Source organism: Centrocercus urophasianus, unplaced genomic scaffold (genome assembly GCF_019232065.1).
Source record: "Centrocercus urophasianus isolate 14NV4802_14NV808 unplaced genomic scaffold, USGS_Curo_1.0 seq_34, whole genome shotgun sequence".
Classification (NCBI taxonomy): domain Eukaryota; kingdom Metazoa; phylum Chordata; class Aves; order Galliformes; family Phasianidae; genus Centrocercus; species Centrocercus urophasianus.
Window position 1 is genome coordinate 155441 of NW_024884911.1, and position 20685 is coordinate 176125.

The 20685-nt window shown below is 49.8% G+C and overlaps 1 protein-coding gene across 2 annotated transcripts in view; it reads left to right on the forward strand.

The window, feature by feature from the left end:
• Positions 1 to 15956, forward strand: part of PNPLA7 (patatin like phospholipase domain containing 7) — a 116295-nt gene extending 100339 nt beyond the window's left edge. For both annotated transcript variants that reach the window (XM_042830550.1, XM_042830551.1), the window contains exons 31-36: positions 833 to 981; positions 2357 to 2509; positions 5181 to 5291; positions 9919 to 10003; positions 14297 to 14400; positions 15233 to 15956. In XM_042830550.1, the coding sequence (XP_042686484.1) occupies positions 833 to 981; positions 2357 to 2509; positions 5181 to 5291; positions 9919 to 10003; positions 14297 to 14400; positions 15233 to 15313 (683 nt within the window). In that variant the 3' untranslated portion in view covers positions 15314 to 15956. The remainder of the gene's footprint in view (positions 1 to 832; positions 982 to 2356; positions 2510 to 5180; positions 5292 to 9918; positions 10004 to 14296; positions 14401 to 15232) is intronic.
• Positions 15957 to 20685: the final 4729 nt, after the last annotated feature.

Genomic DNA, 20685 nt, shown 5'->3' on the forward strand with positions numbered 1-20685 from the left:
AAATTGCAACTATCTTGGACTCTGGGGGTGTGGAGGAAATATAAATGCACTGTGTGAGGTGTGTGTCCTTCTCTCCCCTCCTTTGGCACTTTCCTAAATTCTCGCCCATATCCAAAGGCTGCAGCTAGTTCTCTTTCTACCGACCTTGAAGTGGGAGGTGTTGCTTCATTTCTCTCCCACTTTAAATATGAATCTTCCTCCTGGATCCGAAGCTTTTTGCAGACTGAAATCCTCCCAGCCTCTCCTTGCTGTCTGCTTCTTTTGCTGCTCCTTTTCTTCATTGTCTTCGCTCTGCAGGGTTTCACCTCTGCACTGCTGACTCCTCTTTACAGCCATGACTGCTTGTTCTCTCTCCAGGTCCCCCAGATCTTTGTTTCATGGGAATGCTTTCATGTTGCCCCCAGTTGCACCAGACCAGCTGTTTGTGCTGTGCTTCTCTTCTCCCTGCTTGCAGGTTTGCTGATGCCTTCACGTTGGTTCTGGTGCCAGAATGGTGCCAGGGTGAGTCGGGTCAGCCTGCCCTTCTGGGGAAAGCCTCCCCCACTGATGGGGTTCCCCAGGAGTTCAGCGGTGTGGCCTCACCCCGCAGTGAAGTGGGGGCTGTGTGCTGCGCGCTGGGATCTCACAGTTGGAGTGGAGCAGGTGGGGAAATGGTGTTGTGACAGATGTGCTGCAAACGTTTACATCTGGAGCTGCTCAAGGAGATGCTCGCGGTGTGCGCCATGTCAGGTTCTGTCTTCTTGAGCAGTGTGTACATAAGCTGTGTCTGTGCAGCGCTGGAGTTGACATCACTGTTGGAAGTGTACTGAGGTGACCTTTTTTTCCCCACTAGCTGATGTGGCGAGGTCCATGGGTGCTAAGGTGGTGATAGCCATCGATGTGGGGAGCCGGGATGAGACCAACCTCACCAACTATGGCGACTGCTTGTCTGGCTGGTGGCTGCTCTGGAATAGGTGGAATCCACTTGCTGAGAAAATCAAGGTACCACAGACTGCACTGCAATATCACCTAGTTTTATGGGCAGAGCAGGAAGCTTTCTCTTGACTGTTCAGGAACCTGTGGCAGATCAGATCGTTTCTTGAATTTGAGCACGTGCTTTTGGATGAAGCAAGACAGGCAGTGCTGTGACACTGAGGAAAATGGGCCATCACAGAAGAGGGGTAGAGCTCTGTCTGGGGAGGGGAGTGTGGGCTGCAGAGGCGGTGGATTTGGGAGAGCACGGAGCCCTTTCCTGGTGGGTGGTTAGTTTTGATGAAGTCAGAATTTACAGGCTTTACTTACGAAGTAATAACTTTGTCCAGTTCAGTGTTTGTATCCTAGCATCTCTGAGCTGCTGACTAAGGAGGTTTTAGCAGCAGGCACTAATTAACATTACAACTGCTGCTCATATATACACACTGGGCTGCAGAGTATTTTTTTTCTAGCTGCATGCAGTCAGGCCAGCTCTATTGTATATCCTTCTGCATTTCCTAAATTATCTGGCTTTGCAGTGCTGCCCCAAGGGGATGCTGTTTTTTTTCTTCTCCTAACTGCAGTTAACATGTTGCCTTGTGGCAATTGGAATTAAAATACTTGCTTCCCAAAGTCAGGGAAAATATTACAAACTGTGAGTACTGCCCTGTAATCTCAAGTTTTTTCCTCTAATTACTCTCTTCTCTGAAAAGCTCTCGTCTCCCTGAGAAGCAGCCCGGCTTCCCTTGTGGAGGCAATGCAGCTGCTGAGTGCCGTGCTTTGTCTCAGCAGAGTTGGCCGTGCTGCTTCCAGCAAGTAGTGGGAACGTGTGGCTGCTGAAATAAAAGACCTTGGCTCCTCTTAGTAGTGCCCAGTGAAATGTTACAACTCTCCTTTCTTTAAATCTGTGGAACTCTGGAGCGGGTTGTCCAGAGGGGCTGTGGAGAAGTCTCCACTTGTGGAGCTGCACCAAAACCCAGCTGATGTGGTCCTGCTCATCTGACCCTGCCTGAGCAGGGGGCTTGGACCTGGCAATACTGAGAGGTCTGTCAAGCTCAGCAAGCCTGTGGTTCTGTGAAATCTCTGCCCTGGTTCGTAGAGGTCTGTTGAAGAACCACTGTGCCCCTCTCAGCTGAGCTCGCATCTCTTAAGTTACCACCCCTGTCTTGAAATAGAAGATTCTATTCAATCTTGCACTGCAGAAGCGTGTTTTGAAGGCAGTTCTCTTTCTGCTCTTGGCTGTGGGCACTCCATCCACACTGCTTGGGAAGCAGAGGGGCTGACGTCTGAAGCTTCAGCAGGCTTCTGCGTGCTTTTGGACTAAGTCTGATAGATAACTTGGTGCATACAGAAGGAGCTCTGAAATTGCTGAATTAATCATGCTGGTGTCTGTCCTGGTTGGCAGGTGCCAAACATGGCAGAGATCCAAACACGGCTCGCCTACGTGTGCTGCGTGCGGCAGCTGGAGATGGTGAAGAGCAGCGACTACTGCGAGTACATCCGGCCCCCCATCGACCGCTACGGCACGCTGGATTTTGGGAAGTTCGATGAAATCTGTGTAAGTGCCCCTTGCTGAGGGCAGTTCCCCATCCCTGATGTTCTGCACGAGTCCACGGCTCATTAGTACCTAAGCAGCGTGAGAGTAAGAGAATTGAGTCGGCACCGAGTGAATAATTGACACTAAATAATACCTTGGAATGATATCATGACTGTGAGATTGGATTACCAGCAGAAATTGAGTTAGTAATTGTGATTATATAATAACCTGTAAGTGGGTCAGTTCCCTCACTGTCCTGTGACGGTTCTTACTCAGCTGCTTGGTGAAACCTCCTTGGTGTCTGAGCTGCGTTGGGCAGTTGTGGTTTGTCAAATAGTGTCATTTCTCTTCCTTGATTATGGAGCTCGTTGTCACATGAAAGATTTGAAGAAGGCTACGGGGAAGCAGTGAATCATTGAAATGGAGGGCGACATACTGAAATATCCGACTTGGCTCACATTTCAACACTTCTATTAATAAAACATATCATCCATCTTTCCTCTACACCTGATAGCGTGTCGGGAGAGTGGCCCCAATGTCAGTGGAAGGACACAGTGGATGGGGGGTTGGCACCAGGTTACGCAGCTTTGGGATTTGGTTCTGTTTGTTTACAAACTGGAAATCAGCACGGGAAGAACCGACTCCAAATGTGCAATTGAAGTGTCTTGGTGGCAGAATCCAGCATTGCAAACCAAAACATTTCTGCCTGATTTGAGGGAATGGTAGCAATTTCAGCTCATTATCTCTTGTCAAGGAAGTTATTTTACTGTCTTTCCCTTCTTTGCTTCAGCTGTGCAAGTATTTTCCACGTTCAGGTGTTTCTGCATAGCTTTGCTCTCTTCTAGTCTGGGGAAAAAGACGAGACGCCCGTTTTTGTTTAAGTAGATCTGTTTTGTGGATGTGCTGAGAAGCCACAATACTCATTAAGCTGCACGTTGCTCTCCCTGCATTGTTCCCTAATACTATCTTATAAACACTAGGCAAAATCAGTAACACAATTAACCCTGCAGATTTGCATTTAAGAGAGTCCTTAGGACCAAAGAGCAGCTATTCAAAGCCATGGGCTGATTCTCCAGTATCACCATTTTCCCAAGGCTGTCTGATGTCTCAGCTCTGGGGTAAGAGCTTGGTCTGCCAATGGGGGACGTAAGACTTCCCTGATTCCAGTGCTCTTCTCTCATTGGATGCTCCTGGCCCCTCAAACACCCTGACAGACAGACAGGTCGGATGCATCACCACAGTAACAGTAAGCTGCTAAGCCCTTGTTCGCTCTCTGTCTAATTTGATGGCGTTACAGGGAGTTGAAGACACCAGGCAACTCTTTCTCAGTGGAATAAAAGCTTGAGGAAAGTGCAGTTTGTCAAAGGTGTCAGTTTATGTGAGCGAGTTCTTGGCACACGATGCTGTAGGTGTGGGGGGGGCAGCACCCTCCTGGGTTTTGTTTCGTACACTGCAGCAAAGAAAGCTTTGGCTCTGGGGGAGATTTAAGCTGTGCTGACCTTTCAGAGCATCCTGGGCATTCCCTTATTGCTACAGGCTATGAGGCAGTGGGTTGGTGGTTTTGTTGATTTTAATTTCAGCTGTGTACTTGGGTTTTACAGAAAATAGAAACGAGCAACATGTGGCTGCAATTCAGCTTGTTCAAAAGGACAACAATCCCTTCTTTAGGAGCAAAATCTCTATTCTGTAGCTGCCTGTAGCAGTCAGGCTGCACGTCACTTCCCAAAGCTCAGGATCTTTCGGACACTTGGGCTGCCATAGATCTGTCAGGCCCTTTCTCCTGGGCAGTCACATCCAGCCTTTGCTGATAAGCCACAATCGATCAGAGGTAAATTCCACCCTAAGTTCTTGCCCTGCTTTGAATCCTGTCCAAAAAACAGATGGGAAACAATAGCAGCTGGGCCAGGGCTGCTTCCAGCACTGCAAGGCACAGTGCTGCCAGAGCTGGAAATAGAATTCAGGGCTCCCAACACCTGTTGCTCTGTCCTTTCAAGTTCATTCTTAAACACAGTTCCTATTGTCTGATTAGAAAAAAAAAGAAGAGCAAAACTTGGAGTAGTTGGCTTGTTTTTCCAGTTGTTTTCTTGCTAGTGACAATGCCACGTTACTGTCCCAAGTGCCAGCTACTTCAGGCTTTTAAAGTAGTGGAACATGGAGTGTGTGGCTTTGCTGTTGTGCACGTGGCCTTATATCTGCTCCAGCAAGCCAGCTCTTGTATGCTTGGTGCTGTGTGATGTAGCTCACTGAGGAGTGCTTGGCACCAGGAACCCACAGGGACTTTTCTTTGCTAGATTTGATCCAAGAGGTGAAAAAGCACAAAGTGAGTGTTGGTGGAGTGCTGTGCTTGAAGGATGTATGCATATATGTGCTGAGATGCTTGATGTTGCTGCTGTAAAAAATTGCTGTCAGGTGGCATATCATTCCATCCTACGTGGAGACATCAATGGTCCTTTGGCTTCTAAGAATTAAAATAGCACTTTGCTTAATTGATCCCACTGATTGTTGGGCTGAGTAGTCTTCACAGCTAAAGGCTGGAAAGCACCAAAAATTGGATCCAGCCTTTATGGCAGACCTGTGGATTTCCAGCACTTATGTGGACGTGACATCATATTTGTGGGGTTTTTTTGTTGTTGTTATTGCCTACAACTTTGTTTTCACCTTTTTTCACCTTTTGATTCTTCTTTTTTCCCAGGAAGTGGGATATCAGCATGCGAAAACTGTATTTGGTGTCTGGTCCAGGACCGGCGTCCTTGACAAGATGCTACGAGACAGACAAGAGACTTACAAAACCAAAACTTCTGATGTGAGTGTTCAGTTTAATTGCACAGCTCTGCAAGAGCTACGTGATGCCACCAGAAACTGGTCAGGGAGATGAAGGAGAATGATTGCCTCAAGTGCTGTTTTGTGTGTGTGTGAGTGTGCACATATTAGTCAAAAAGTATTTCAGGCAGGAAGAGGTGCGATCAGTTTTTCAGAAACTTCTTTCCTGGAGCCATGGTGTGGAGAATGAGATCCTGCACTTCTTGCATCGTCAGCTGCAAGTGTGACCAAAGTGTGCTCCACCTGAGTCCAGGTGGTTTTGATGGATGCATTTGCAAAGGAATGCATCCACACAGCAGTCTCCATCCCTGTTATGTCATGCAGACATCCACCCCCATCCTCACCAAGCATAACACTGTCTCTGAGGTTCCAAGAATGGATGTAGCCCTCTGTAGGTCAGCTCTCCTCTTGCTGTCTTGTTCTGGCAGATTACTGATGCTTTCTTTGTAACCCAGAAGTATTCACAACACAAAAATACTGGAAGGAAGGAGGCTGCTCACCCCATAACCAGCGCCTTCTATGACACACAGCTCTGTATGTGGATATGTCCACCTCCTCTCCTCCCTTCTGGTGTGGGTCAGTAGCATGCAGGCACCAAATGCTGCTGGAGGAGTTGCTTCCTGCCCTGAGTGTTGCAGTGGAAGAGGTGACTGTGCCCCAGCAGGGGCTGGGGCAGAAGGATGGTGTGTGCAGGGCCACATTGTACCTATGGCATGGATGCACATCTCAGAGTCGTGTTGAGTAGGCACAAGTAATCCCTTAAGAATCACTTTTTCATTTATTCTTGTTAGCAAACTTCAGGTTGTGCCTGGTTATTGTTCTTGGTACTGGAAACTGCCCTGCTGAGGCAGCAGCTTTCCCACCAGCTGTCCAGTGCTGGTTGCACAGGATGTGAATTGGGATCACTGGTATTGATTTCAGGCATTGCTCTTGGGTTTGTAATTCCAGGATTGAATTCTGCCTCTAGAGCTGTTGCAGTAACTGTGGGCTGCCTGAAAACTGTTACCAGCTTTTTGAGGACTTGGGAACTACATTATAATATATTGGCTTATTATCCTCACTTCCTTTGAATTCCTCTGATTTAAAACCCAAGTTCTACAAAGGCTTCATGTTTTACCCAGTAATTCTTCTTTATTGTCTTTTAGAGATAGGGAAATTAGCAGTAGTATCATAAGTGATTGCCAAAATGCATTGTAAGTGTAGTAAGCTTCAGCAAGGAGAGTCAGTAGAGGTGAAAAATGACATTAAGAGCTTGCAGCTCTTCCAGATATCAGTGGCTGAGCACTTCAACTGGAAGAGAAGTGGTGTGAGCAAGGGGAAAGGAAGGGTAAGCCTCGAAGCAATGGGCATTAGCCTAACAACAAGAAGCAGAGCTCAGTTTTTCAGACACCCACATCTGGCTTGTTGCCCTTAGATCCCCATTAGTCACCCGAGAGGGACAAGTGTTTGTAGGGTGCGTGAGTCACAAATGAAAATGGCTCTGCTGGGATAGCGAATGGCAGCCTCAGCTCTGCCCCTGTGGAGGAAGCCAAGTGATGGGGGGCGAGTGCTGATGCCTGCTACCATCAGGTTAATCCCACCCTGCTGATGGGCAGGGTGGTGCCTGAGGTTTATGAGAAATGAGCAGCTGATCAGAGTAGCCTGAGGAGTACCAGAGCTTGCCTTCACTGGGAAGATGAGCTGGGCTTGGAGATGTGTTGGCGTGAGCTGTGCAGGAGGGATCTCCATCCTGCCTCTGAGCCCGTGTTCAGCTGGGCACGTGCTGCTGTGTGTGTGAGTAGGCAGAAGAAGTCAAGGGAGAGAAAACCGTGCGTGTCCATCAGAAATGACTGTGTCCTATTTCATCCTCTGACTTTTATCACCAGCTGGTAACAAGCTTGAACATCTTCACTGCTGTTAACAAATGTACCTTTCCAAGGCTTCTTTAAAAATTGCCCATGAGATGGGATGCAATCATTCAGGCTGATATTTCAGTCAAGTTACAGTATTACAGCTGTGCATCATGCAGGATTTTGTACATTTATCATCATCTCCCCTGTTGTTTTTTATGGCACTTGCACTGCCAAGTAGGTCATGCAGTGCTTGTAGACAGAGCCTGGCGTTGCGTTTCCGTGTGAGCATTTTGTAACGAGGCAGGAAGCGCTGATTGCTGGGGCACCAAAATGGGGTAAAGGCAGAGGTGTGAGGATGGCTGACCAGTAGGCTGTCAGCTCAGTTTGCTCCCCGGCCTGGTGCTGGGCTCTGGGCTGTGTTCTGAGCACCTCGAAAGCCGTCTGCCTCTCTTGGAGTCAAAGAGGCGTTTGAATCTGACTTTTGTTTTAGTAGATTAATTTCTACGAAATAACAAGTACTGAAGGCTCCCACCGGGGTGCTTTGCTTTTTTTCCTTAGTTCTTTAGAGTCACTTAAGTCCTTTATCTCTGCTGTCTTCCAGGGATAACTGCTGATATTTTTAACTTGCTTTCATTAGCAAAGGTTTTGATCTATGTTTTACTTCTTCAGCTATTTCGGGAGCATTCAGCATCTTGGAGCGTTTGGCTCGGCTGCTTTTCATCTCGATTCCATGTTGCAAGCATTGAATTTTTACTTAATCTCTGGATATTTAAGCATTTAGATACTTCTGACTTTCATCATTCAGTTGCTATTTATCTCTCCTTAAAATGCAAATACCGAAGTCGTGAACAACAGCAGCCTTACATAAAGTTCATGTGAACAGCCCCAGTTCTTCCCAGTGCAGAGCAGTGCAGCACCACTAATTGGGTCTCTTTGGGGAAGTTTTGTCTATTGAAATGTTATTCATAGTCAAAGCTAAATATACTCCAGCAGACGACAATAGTAACTGTCTCTATGCTCTCACTTATTTAATAAAGATTATGCTGAAGAGAATACTTTCTCCCTTCTAGGAGAAAATACTATCGGGGAAGTTGGAGAGTAGGATTCAAATGAATCTGAGGTGCTTCTTTTCCTTGCATTAACTGATGGGAGAGTGATCTTGTCCTTAAAAGTGTTGGGGGAAGTGGTCCAACATTGCATTCCAGTTCACAAGGCATCAGATGATCGTGGATGGTCACCTGGTTTCCCACCAGCACAGTTCCAGTCTGTGCACAAGGCCTTTGGGCTCAGTGTGTTGGCGTGGTGAGTCCTCATCTCAGGCTGAGGTGATTGCTTCGTGTGCTCTGTGGGCACTACATGAGGATATGGATGCTGTTGTCCTCTCATCCTGGGGAACGGCCGTCTGCAGGCTCTGTGCTGGGACCATTCAGGTCGAGTATTCATGGGAAGCAGGGCTGACTCACCCTTCTGCTGGCTCCTTAATGGTCAGACCTTATTCTGAGTGTCTGTACTTCTTTATATTATAAAAAGCGTGTCCTAAGCTACCACTGTTTCATTCCATGCTGCTGTTTTTAAATTCTGTTTGGGCCTTTCTCTGTCCACTGCAGCCAGCAGCTGTTTGTCCCGGATCCGCACCCTGCTCTGGCTGTACTAAATCACATCAGAAGTTGCTTATGGATTAGAGGTCAACTGAGAGCAATCTGCTGCAGCTGTAATGGGCTTCTGCTGTGACCCTGCAGGGGCTGTGTTGTGATTCACAGTGCCGATGCTTTTGCCAGAAGAGCAAAGAGTTGCTCACAAAAACGCTGTGTGAGGGAGCTGCTCTAGCTGGAAGCACGTGGGCAGTCCTTCACAGTGACTTCGGGAGCCTCCTGCCAGCTCCTCACCTCTGCTCTCCTCCGGGCAGGCTGCTGTTGTGCTAATGAAACAGATTGGTTTTGAAGATAGGCAAAGACTGTTTGGGTTTCCACCTGGTCACCTTGTGCCCGTCCCAAGGATGTGGGAAGGCCAGAATGGTCCTGAAATGCCTAACCTGGGTCTTATGAAAAGAGAAACTAGAGCGGGCATCTCTTTGAAATAGAGAATGCTCAAACCACTGCTTGGGTGAGACAGTGAAAATAGAAAGGGTTTATTGCAAAGAGGAATTACAGTGCAGAGCATTCCCCCTGCAAGTGGACCTCTCACCTTGGGCTCCTGCTCACTGCAGCACCTCCAGCCCCTGCATTGCCCTGAGTACTGGGCTCCCCTGCCAGCTCCTGGTCCCTCCATTCTGAGCTTTGCTTGCACTGCTCCCATGGCTCTGCAGAGCCTTCTCCTTCCCACCAGGCTCCTTAAGGAAGGAGAAATCTGTTTGGGGGCTGCAGCTGGTCCAGCAGCTCCCTTTGACAGAGTAACACAGAGTGGTGGTGAACAACCAAGTACCAGGAGCACTGTCTGTTGCAGAGCCCAGACCTTCCAGTTCTTGTCTTTGTAGCCCTTTGTATAGTTTCTGTCACAGAGAACCGTGACAGTTTCCTACATTTTTAGTGAGGTTTCATACTGCATGGATGGAGAAGGGCTGGTTGTACCTTGTCCCCACGCCTGCTTGCCCTTGGGAAGCCCATCTGCAGCACAGCTCTGCTGCAGGGTCACTGTCCAGTGAATTACCAGTGAGTAATGAGGGGGGAATCATGGCAGATGTATGTCTGGAACTTTGTTCAGTATCACTTATGCACGGTCTTGAATTGGGTATTCTGTGGACAGTTGCTAACATACCTGAACCTTAATGCTGTGTTTCAGAATGTGACCTATCCCAGCACCTCTTTCACGGATCTGGCAGAAATTGTGTCCAGGATTGAGCCAGTGAAAGCTGCCGTGGCTGACGGTGAGTCCAGAGATGTGTGGGTTCCTGGTGGACGCGTGCCCTATTCCAGTTACCCTCATTTGACCAACACGTGTCAACTTGTGCAAAGACAGACTTCTGTTCCTCCTTGTGCTGCCTGTTTGCCCTGCTGGCTTCACTCTTTGGTCTGTGTCCTTTAGAAAAAGGAGGAGGGCGGCTTAAAGCAAGGCTGCTTCGTGCTGCCTTGAATCAGACCCAGAGTGACTCATGGGCTCAGCTGCCATATGCACGCCCCTATTAGGGGAGCACTGATGGGCTAATGAGGAACAGATAATGGCCCTGCGTTTTTACATGGTGAGTCCTGAGTGCTTTGAGCCTCAGATGTGCACTGCAGAGCACACAGAACCAGAACCCAGGGCTAACTTAACAGCATCAGGCTCCAGAGCCCAAAATCTCTGAGTGTTTCACCAGGGCTGGAGCTTTTTATAATCAGTCTCTCCCTTTCCTCCTGATTCTTGCTCTTGCAGAGAAAAATCTAAAGTTAGCAGTCCTTCCATCTGTGACTGCTTGTAGAGATGTCCCCCTGGTAATTTGAAATGCTAATTGCAATCGTATGTCTGATGAAGAAAATATTAATGCAGTGTCTGAAGCAGGTGCTGTAAGGTTGAAGAGTTCATGTCATGTGGTTATTGAAGGCATCAGCACTGAGAGCTGTGGGGATGGGCTTCCACTTAGAGTTGGGTTGTTGGCCCTGTTAGGAAGGTTTCCTTTTTGCTGGGTGAAGTCATTAAATGTGAGTAATGAAAAGCAGACGTGGCAAATTTTGGCCTAACCAAGGAGCTATGCTTGGGGTATTTGGGACACAAGGGGCTGTTGCCATGTGGTCCTCACAGTGGGATCTGTTGATTGCAAACCCCATAGTAGAGGGAGGATGGCATGGGGAGCTGTGCATGTGGCAGCAGGTGTGGAAGGACGTTCTGTGTTTATGTTATGGACATCATGTGCTCCCTGAAGGAACCCTGCCTGGCTTTTGGGGGTGTGAGGGTGTCCCTGTGAGCGTGGCACTGCCTGGTGCCCAAGGCAATGTCCTGCAGCTCAGAGGCAGAGCGGCTGCCTCCCCAGTGGCTGTGGGCAGTTCTGTGCATGTGCTGCCCTGAGCCTTGGGGTTTGCTGCTGCTGTCCTGTGCTTCCTGGGAGCCTGGGTGGGAACTGCCACTGGCAGACAAGGTGCAATTGGGTTTTCTTTCTACAACTGCAGAATGGCTTGTATTGATTTGGACTGGATTGGACTGGAAGGGACCCTGAAGATCACCTAGTTTCAGCCTTTTCCTGACTGGGATCTCAGTCCTCAGGGATTCAGGCAGGCCTGGCCTATCCTGGCAGCATACAGCAGGTCTTAGGCTGGATAAAGGAATTCTGTCAACAATTCTGTTCTAAAGAAAGATCTTCTGTTCTAAAGAAAGAAGAAACTTCAATGCCTTTTCTCTGAGGAAGATACTGCTTTAGATCTGGAGGCTTTGCTGGTCAGGGACTCTTCACCCTTTTTGCTGCCACTTCTCCCCTTCCACTGCACTTTGTAGTCATTGGAATGATGTGAAGTTTTCACCCTTGAGCAAACTGAGGAAAATGATTAAAGCAGTTTAAAAAGCAGTGGAGGAAGTAAAGGAGATGGTCCATCAGGAGGAGGTGAGCTGGGGAAGCCACGGGAAGCCCTGCGTGGGACCCAGAGGTGTCCATGCACTGCGAGCACGTGGAAAAGCACGCACAGAACAGCAGCTTGTTGTCACAGCTGAGACACAGCAGTAGGTGTGGCTGTGTTTGTTCAGCATCACAACGCCTCAGAGGAGCACTTACTTGATTGGGACTTTTCTGTACTCGCATTTTACAGAGCCTTGGCCAGCAGAGCACAGGGGCTGAGCCGTGGCCGTGGTTGCGCTCCCACCTGCAGAGGTTTTCTGAGGACGGAGTCGCATGGGCTGCCAAGCATCTCCCACAGCAGCTTTCATTGCTCATTTTCCAAAGCAGTAACGCTTCAGGCCAGCCCCATAGCCACGTTTCCTGGGGTGAGGTAAGGTAGCACGCTCACTGCGTGCAGTGACGGAATGAGAGCACGTCCTGTAACAGCAGCAGCCACGTGGGAGAAATACCTGGGGAGAAAGAAACCCTGCTCTCGGTTTGAAATGCCTGGTTCTGCAATACAGCTGAAGCAGGAGACGTCCCAAAATGCCTCAGGGAAGGCAGTTATCAGGCTCTAGGTTGCCCTCTGCATCTTTGCTCCTTAAAAAAAAGTACTTATATCAAAAAGCAGTAATGTACCCTGCATTGGGATGAGCTGCCGGATTCCCCCAAATTTACATTGAAGCCTGTGTGGGTTATTGAAACAGCCACGCAGTGCTCTTTTTCTTCACATGTGGTGTGCTGCCTTTCCATGTGTGCATGGTGCCCCAGTGATGGTAGGTCTGGGGCCATTAGAGTGCAACCTCTTTGTTGGCTCTGTGAGGTCAGGATCATCACCTTTTGGTGATGGCAGCAGCCAGCCTGCTACTGAGTCCTTTAAATAGAATAAATATCAGCAATTGCTTGCTGTTGTGACAGCCTTGCCCATGTCTGTCTATTCTCTGCCTGATAACTTCAGGTCATTTGGAACTGAAGTGTTTGGTGCACTGAAGGGCAGTGAAGCCATGGTCCCACTGGGTGCTCCTGGGTGGTGTGAACAGGCAGAGCCAGTCAGAGCAGGAGCAGTCACCTCCTGAGCCCCAGGTTCAGTCTCAAAAGGGGCAATGGATGATGTCTGAGAGGGGGACAACTCCTGTCCTCAGGTGTCAGACACAGCGTGAGGGGGTGGGAAGGGACAGGGCCTGTCTTCTTCCTTAGTCTCCACATGAAGTCCTGCTGAATGCTGAACAGTGTTTGGAAAATACAGACTGGGGCTTGATTCCATCAGTTTTAGTGGAGCTGTAAAACCACAAGTATTGTTTGTGCTGTCTGTTGTTGTTCAGGGGAATGTCTGTTTCTCCAGTGGGTTTTTATCAAAGGTTATCAGCAGTGTTTTCAGTTTGAGCTCACGAAGATTCTCTGATCCACAGGAAAAAAAAAATGGCCAAATGCCTTTCATTCTAATGATCTAGCAGTTGGTTGTGGTTTGTCGTGTTAGAAGGAAATGCTGTGGAACAGACTGTGCTGTTGTCTTCAGCGCGGAGCAGATGCTATTGACTGTTCCCCAAAGAAATACTTAAATCAAGAATCCAGTTTAAATACGAGCCACTTGTCTCAGTGCTGAGCTGAAAAAGTGAAAAAGCAGCTCAAAGCGCACCTGAATTCATGACAGTGGCACAAAGCTTAGTGTGAAAACTGCCATTTTAATGCATTAAATTGCCTTCTGAATAACTGAGTGCCTCAACAACTCAATTGTGAACTGTGCAAATGGAAGGTTTTCCTTTGCAACGTGTTTCATTTGGCTTCAGCATGGAAGCTGTTCCACAACCACAGCGCGGCATAGGAGGGGAATGAGTTGAAAAGGGGAAAGCAGCAGCAAAGGCCAACAAGAACGCATGAAAAGTGGCAGCGTTTTTGGGGACAGGGCCGCATCATCTTGTTTTTAACTCAGGCACAAGAGCTGCTGCTCAGGTCTGAATAACAGCAATGCTGCTTAAGGTCAGGTGAAGGCACTGGTCAGGTTTTTGAGCTTCCCTCGATGATGTTCATCTGCTGGATCACGAGAGAGAGGCACAATTGTGCCCTGCGGGAAGGAGGGAGTGTAAATGTCACTGTTCCCTGTGGAGCAGAGGCTGTGAGATCTGTAATTATCATCTCTGTGGTGGTAAGGGGTTGGCAACACGAAGAGCTGGTCCTGTGCTTGCAAGTCTGTGTTGCCAGTGAGTCGGTGACAGCATGTCCAGGAGAGGGAGGGCTTGTAGCTCTGAGGTGTGTCTTTGGAGGCATTCTACAGGTGTGGAGTGAGCGCGGAGAGATAGCAAGTCCCCCATGGGGAGCACTCACCAGGAAGTGGGAGCATCTCCCATTGACTGTGCTTGGTCCCATCAGCCAGTGCCCACCGAACTGGCAGAGGCAGTTTGGATCTCACTGCTCCTGCTCCAGGCTCTTTAGATTCTGGAGGGCTGCAGGCCAGCAGCTCATGCACAGGACGTGCTGTGGTCAGGCTGGAGAGCTGACGGATGTTCGAGCAGCTGAGCTCACTGAGCTGCTCAGAACTGGCTGGCAGTCACCGCGTGCTGCTCTGCTGCTCAGAGGCAGCTATCCTTCATTCCTCTTCCACTTTCTCTGCCTCTCTGAATGCTGCTTAAACCCGTGTTTTTTTCTCTCCTCTCTCTTTAGATGAGTCAGACTACCAGACTGAGTACGAGGAAGAAGTTCTGGACAACCAGAAGGATGATTATATTCATTTCATACGGAACCAGGCTGAAGACGAAACTGACTCGGTACGAAGTGCCCTGGAAATGGGCTGTTGCTGCATCTTTGCTGGCATGAGCTAGAAGAGTCAGGATGACTGGGGATGCTGCTTTCTCCAGCTTGGAGGAGAGGAGGCAAAGAGGGCATCTGCTGTCTTCTGCTACCTGTAGCTGAGTGCTACTGAGAAGGTGTCCCAGATGCTCAGGAAAAAGAGGTGGCAGACAGGGCTTGCAGTCAGGGAAGTCTTGACTCAATACAAGGACACTGCACAGTAAGCACACCCGTGTATTGCAAGGGGTGTGCAGATGAGTGTGAGATGCTGAAAACTCCATCCTTGCAGATACCCTCCCGAAAAGTAAATAAGGCTCTGAACGACCTGATCTGCATTAAAGTTAGCGCTGTATGAGTAGGAAATCATACTGTATCTTCCAGAGGTGCCTTACACCTCAGTTATTGATGGTGTGGGAGCTCAGATCCACCCTGGGGAAAACCTGTCGTGCAGCCTCACTTCTCGTGGTGCTGTCTGTAGCCCGAGCAGCAGAGCTCCCTCACAGAGATGTCTCCTTACTCCAGGTTGAGCAGCTGGCAGGCTTGAAAGCTGAAGCTGCCTGTTGTGTTGGAGCGAGAGCTTTCCAGTGGGAGCGTGTGAATGGTTTGGGCAGCTGCCAGTCTGAGGATGTGAGAGGGCTGCGGTGTTGTGAGGAGGGAGCTGGAGTGATGGTGTGAAGGGTTTTGTTTGCTGGGCTGATCTCTGGTGGGTAATGGTTGGTGGACAAAAAAGAGACAGAGGAACAGAGGGCAGATTTTAACCAGCTCAAAGATGATGCTGAAAAATGAGACTGTGCCTTTTTGCTCCTTCAGGATGAAGATGTGCAGATAAGAAAACGCAAGAATCTCCCAAACGCAGACTGCCAGGCAAGCAGCACGGGAGAGCCAGCCTAGCACCGAGTGCAACAGCTGCATCTTGTTTGTATTTACATACATTAAAAAAAGAAAACATCTAGATGAGATTAAGCAAGCTTTCGCCTTTCTCCAGGCAGGGTGTGTGGCATCCAGCTGCCAGCACAAAGCACCAGCTCTGGGCTGTGCTGGCACAATGGCTGGTCCTTCATCACTCTGGGACTGGCAGAGTGGGAACATGCTGGGGACGTGCAGTCCGTGCTGCCTTTGGCTGCTGCGTGTTTTAGTTACTGGTTTTACTGCGAGGCCCAAAGGATCATTGAACGTCGTCCTCCTGTGTCCCTTGATGAAAGGCTCCATGCAGCTGCATTGGAGAGAGGAGGGGATTTGCAGAGCATCACTGCTTAGTTTTCACATGAATCAGGTAACTGTAATTAACTCCTCAGTGAGTTGCAGTCAGGTACCTGGGAGCAGTGCTCTGACTGGAGCCACTCTGAATGTATTTAACTTCCAATCTCAAGCCAAGAAATCAATTAACGTGAACACTAGCTATGAAGCGTGTATCCTTAAGCCATCAACAGAACATTTACAGACAAATCGTAGTGCTCACTTTTGCCAGGCAACTCTGGAGTCCCTGCTTGGCTGTATTTGCCCTGGCAAATAAAGTTATTCTGCTGGATTTAAATGCCTGTGTGGTTGTTGGCAGGTTTCTCTCTGTGGGACCCAGTGCCAGTCAGGTTATGTTAAGAGTTGGTATTCTGACTTCTGGTTTTGAGCACAGAAAGCTGCCAGACTGTGAGGAAGCTCAGCATCCCCACTCCCTCCATTGTGCTGGTGAATGTGCAGCCCTCATTCGGGACAGCAGTTCCTCTGTCACAAAAAATGACAGCAGGTTGTTTCCTGCTATTGAAAGGAATGCGTTTTTTCAAATAAAACTCTAAATGGCTTTTGAGGTGGAGGTGGAGTTGGGGATAATTCTGGTTGAGATTGGTGGTGCTCATATCTGTTAGAGGAAAGGCTCCTCTGATGCTGGCAGCCTGGGACGGATGGGAGGAAGCACATGGGGGTCTGCACCTTGCAGCTGTTATAGAAGGGGCGTTTGCTTTGTAACTGCACAGCACTTCTGAGCAGTAGAAGAGGAGCATGTCCTGCTCAGCTGAGCTTTGCTCTTCTGAAGAGGGGATGCAAAAGAGATGCGAGTCCCTCCAACATCTGCACTGATAGGTGGCTGCAGTACAGGAACTTCTCTGGGAACCGACGAATAGGGCAGGAGTGCAGACTCATCCTCCGAGGTGCTCTGAACCTCTCCTGGTCTTCAGCCTTCCTTGAAGAGCAGAAGTGCCTTTAGCAGAGGGTGGATCTCTGGAGCCTTCCAGCCTCTGGGCAGTGGGCGGATGCAGTTTGTCAGACACCTGCGCCGCACTTCCCATGGCAGTGATGGTTCTGCTCGTTCCTCTTGCCCCAGCTGCCAAGCAACCTGGAACAGAATGTTGTTTTCCAGACAGACAGCTGCTCTGTCAGCCCGAGCGCAGCGCTTCTTGCATGGCTCTGCTGTCCCTTTGTGTTTGGCCAAATTTTGAGCCCTACCTCCACGCCTCCCAGCAGCTGGTTCTGCTCCCAGAGCCTGCGTGTGCACCAATGGGATCATCAGCATGGGGAGAAGGAGCTGCAAGGAACAGAACGCAGGGTTCCTGGGTGTGCTAATTAGAGGCACTGTATTTACCTTGTGCCCCATTCCATGGGGAGATAGCACTTAGTTCAGATGTAGTTGTTCAGAAGACAGCGTATAAACCTTTCATGTGAGGCTAAATGTCTGTTCTAAATAATTTATCACATTTTTCCTAGATGTGTTCTCTATAGCTGAGCCCTGGACACTGAAGCAGTCCCTCCTTCTGTGCAGAGGATTGTAGAACAATTTCTGTACAATTTTAAAAGCAGGGTTGTTTTCCTGGCTTGCTTTCCTGCCGGCTGTGTTCTGCTCCTCGGTTGGGCAGTAGGGGCTGCATCAGTGATTCAGCCTCATGCCTCTCATTGGCTCCCCATCCCATACTGTACTTAACCCCCAAATCTTCCTGCAGGAAAGAATTGCACCCAAGGGCATCCTAATGCTCTGTGTGCTCACGTGTGTTTCCATAAGGGTTTGTTTGGATGTTTCAAACAGTTCCTGCCCACCCCAGCACCCAGCCCTGCCCAGGGCTCCAGCTCTGGCCGTGGTCTTTGTAGTGCTGACAGCTCAGCCACCAGCAGTGCCCAGCGAGGGGGTGCTGCAGCCAGGCTCTGTGGCACTGCTGTCCCCATTGGCAGTGCAGGTAAGGAATGCCTTTAATTGCTTTGTTACACAGCAGGGTAAACACAGCTGTTTGCTGAAGGGTTTGGAAAGAGGAACTGTTGTTGCTGTTGTCCAGTGACACCTGGGAGACCTCTTCCAAAATTACTCGTAGGCATTGCCTGGGCAGGAGCAGGGCTTTGGCCTCACGCTGTGAGTGCTGTTTGGGATGTTTGTGCTGCAGCTCCCTGGGCACGAGCTGTGACCCCATAATGAGCTGCTCGTGCTGTACTGTGAGGAGCAGAGGTGCATGGGGCTGTGTGCCCTGCAAAGCTCCTTCCTTGGCAGACATCATTTTCTCTCTGCATTATTCCAAAATTAATCTCATCTTATTTGCTTGTGCTCCCCTGACCTCCTCCAGTGTGTCGCTCTCCTCGTGTGCTGCCCAAGTGCTTTGTTTAAGCTGTCACAATGCGCAGGCCCTGCTGTGCTTTGGGGTTTAATTTACTGTTGCTGTGAGTAGGAACCAGTAATAAAATCAGCAAATAAAAAATATGACAAATGTTTTCCTCCTCTGCAGATGCTCCATGAGGCCAGACCAGCACCCACCATGCTGAGAGCCTGGGCAAAGCACAGCCTGGTGTGCCAGCTCTCTCAGTGGGAAAGCAGAGAGCTGGAGAATGTGGAATTGGGGATTTTAAGGTGTCTGGTAAATGTGATGTTACGGTGTGGCTTCTGATGGTAGCAGAGGACAGATTCCCATCAGCAGCCACTGCCAGAGATTGCAATCTTCCTTTCCACAGGAGCACTGTAACGCTGGCCACTCACCCACCCCAACACGGGGCATGGAGCGCTGCCAGGCCACCTCTCTGTCTGCGGTCAGGGCTTTGAGGGGAAAAAGTGATATTAGCAATTACAATAAAAGCATTTGCGTGTATATAAAAGAAGGAAAGCTAAACCAAAGCCTTACTAATATCTTGGTTTAAGTCTTGGTTTTAGAAGTGATGATACCGTAAATCTATTTAATTTCTGTCTCAGGATTGTTCTTGGGGATGTGCCGTGCCCTGCAGGAGCAGCCCTGGGCGCACAGCTGGGCCGTGAGCGTTCCTGAGAGCTCACACGTGCTGCTGTCACAGGTAATTGGCTCAGCCTCCATCACTGTCCTCTGCTGCAGCTGGAGCCAGCAGGGGCGGCTCTTAATTAAATCTCACACCGTCAGGGGGTGAAGGACAGGAACACAGAGCATCACGAAGCAGACAGGCCTCCAGCTCTGGAAATGCCATCGGGGTTGTCAGCGAGGAGCGATGGTTCTCTCTGACGCAGCCTCAACAGAGAAATGTGCTGTGCTGAGCCTGAGCTCCCCAGCACAGTGCTGAGCTGAAGGCAGCACCCACCAGTGCTGCTGAGGAAGCTGCTGGAAATAGCTGGCTTTGGAAACCTTGTCCTTAGCTGTGCCATCTGCCCAGGGGTGGGCTCAGCAGCTCCAGCGGTCCACGCTGTCCGTGCAGGGATGAGCACTGCCCCACAGTGTAGCAACTGAAGCAGTGTACAATCTAGGACCAAACAACATCCCTAAATGTGCATTAATTATAAATATACTATAAATGCCAGTCCATTTCCTCAGAGAAGTCACGTCAGATGTGATGCATGGCCACAGAGGAGTGTGTCAAATGAGGCTGGTGCCCGGCTGAAGCAGCCCAACCTGCCTGTGTGTCCCCAGGCACGATGTGATGAGCTCTGTGCAGTGCTCGCAGTGGTGGGCAGTTGGGAGCTGCCCTAGGAGCTCTGCTTGCCCCCAGTGCCCACGCCCCACTGTGCTTGGGGAGGAAGAGTGCGGTCAGCTGGCACTTCTGCTTCATCTCGGGTGTGTGTGCACCCACCTCCTTCCAGATGCAAAATTCAGTCTCCTCGTGGTGCCTCTGTGGATCATCTCTGCTCTTTGGGTGTGAATGCGGCAAGGCTGCATGGCTCTCCTGTGCTTAGTTGTGGCAGTGAGGGGTATGTGTGCTGGCTTCCTTTTCCTCAGCCCCATCGTGGTGCTTCCATTTGTCACCTGGTGTGGATCTGTTCCTCTGGTGTCTGACATGGCAGGCCTGGATTGGGAGTTGAAATTGTTGGAAGAGGCTGAAGGGCGACTGCTCTCCTTGCTGCAGAGCTGGAGGACATCAGAGGGTCCCCAAACCACTGCCCCATGGCTTGGCCATGGTGCTATGTGTCCTGGTGGCTGTGAAACCCCTCCAATTCTGCCCATTTCTCTGCTGAAAATAGAATGCTTTTAACAAAAATCTGAAAAGCCTTTAGAGCTTGGCTGGTAATGTGATGCACCCCTGGGATTTGGGGGTAATGAGGTGGGAGGGAGCTGTTGCAGAGGTTGTGTGAGCATCACAGAGCAGTGCTGGGATGTGGCTGTGGGGCTGCAGCACATGCTGGGTGGTTAACATTTCAGTTCCCAAAAGCCTTGCAGAAGCTCTGGAGTTTGCACTTTTGGAGCCTTTCTCTGGTGAGAGCAGTGCACCTTTCAGTGTTCTTCATGTGTCAGGAAAGCTTTACTAAGTGCCAAAGAGCTGCCATTTTTCACTCTGCAGCCATTCCTCAGCACAAAATGTGTGGTAGGAAAGAACTTCTGCTCCTGACCGAGGATGTGGTCAGCTGTGGAGCTGAGTTGGGGGCTTGAAGGCAACCCACCTGGGGAGCTGAGTCCAGGCTGTGCCACACTGCTGAGGAGCTGCTGATTGAGCACCGAAGGCAAGGTAAAATGCAGAGCCTCAGCACAAAGGCTGTCATGTTTCTGCAGAGCAGATCCCACCCGGGGCCCTGCACGTGTCCTTTCTGCAGGCAGCCCAAGCCCCATAAGGACCCTCTTCCTCCTCTCCCCATTCTGCCCCATACCGTATGTGCTGATGCACAGAGAGGAGAGCTCCCAAGGGAGCCATTCGCAGGGCCACTGATGTTCTCCCCAGCGTGCTGCTGAGCAGAGGGGGACCTGGCAGGGTGGGAGCTGCACGAGTGCTTTGTGTTGCCAAACTAGGTCATGCCGTGAACTCGAGTGATGTGGCAGACAGAGCTAAAAATACAGGCAGAGCCGAGCGATTCCCCAGCAGCTGCGAAGGGCTGCGGCCCCATTGGGTCAGACTTTGACCTCGATCCC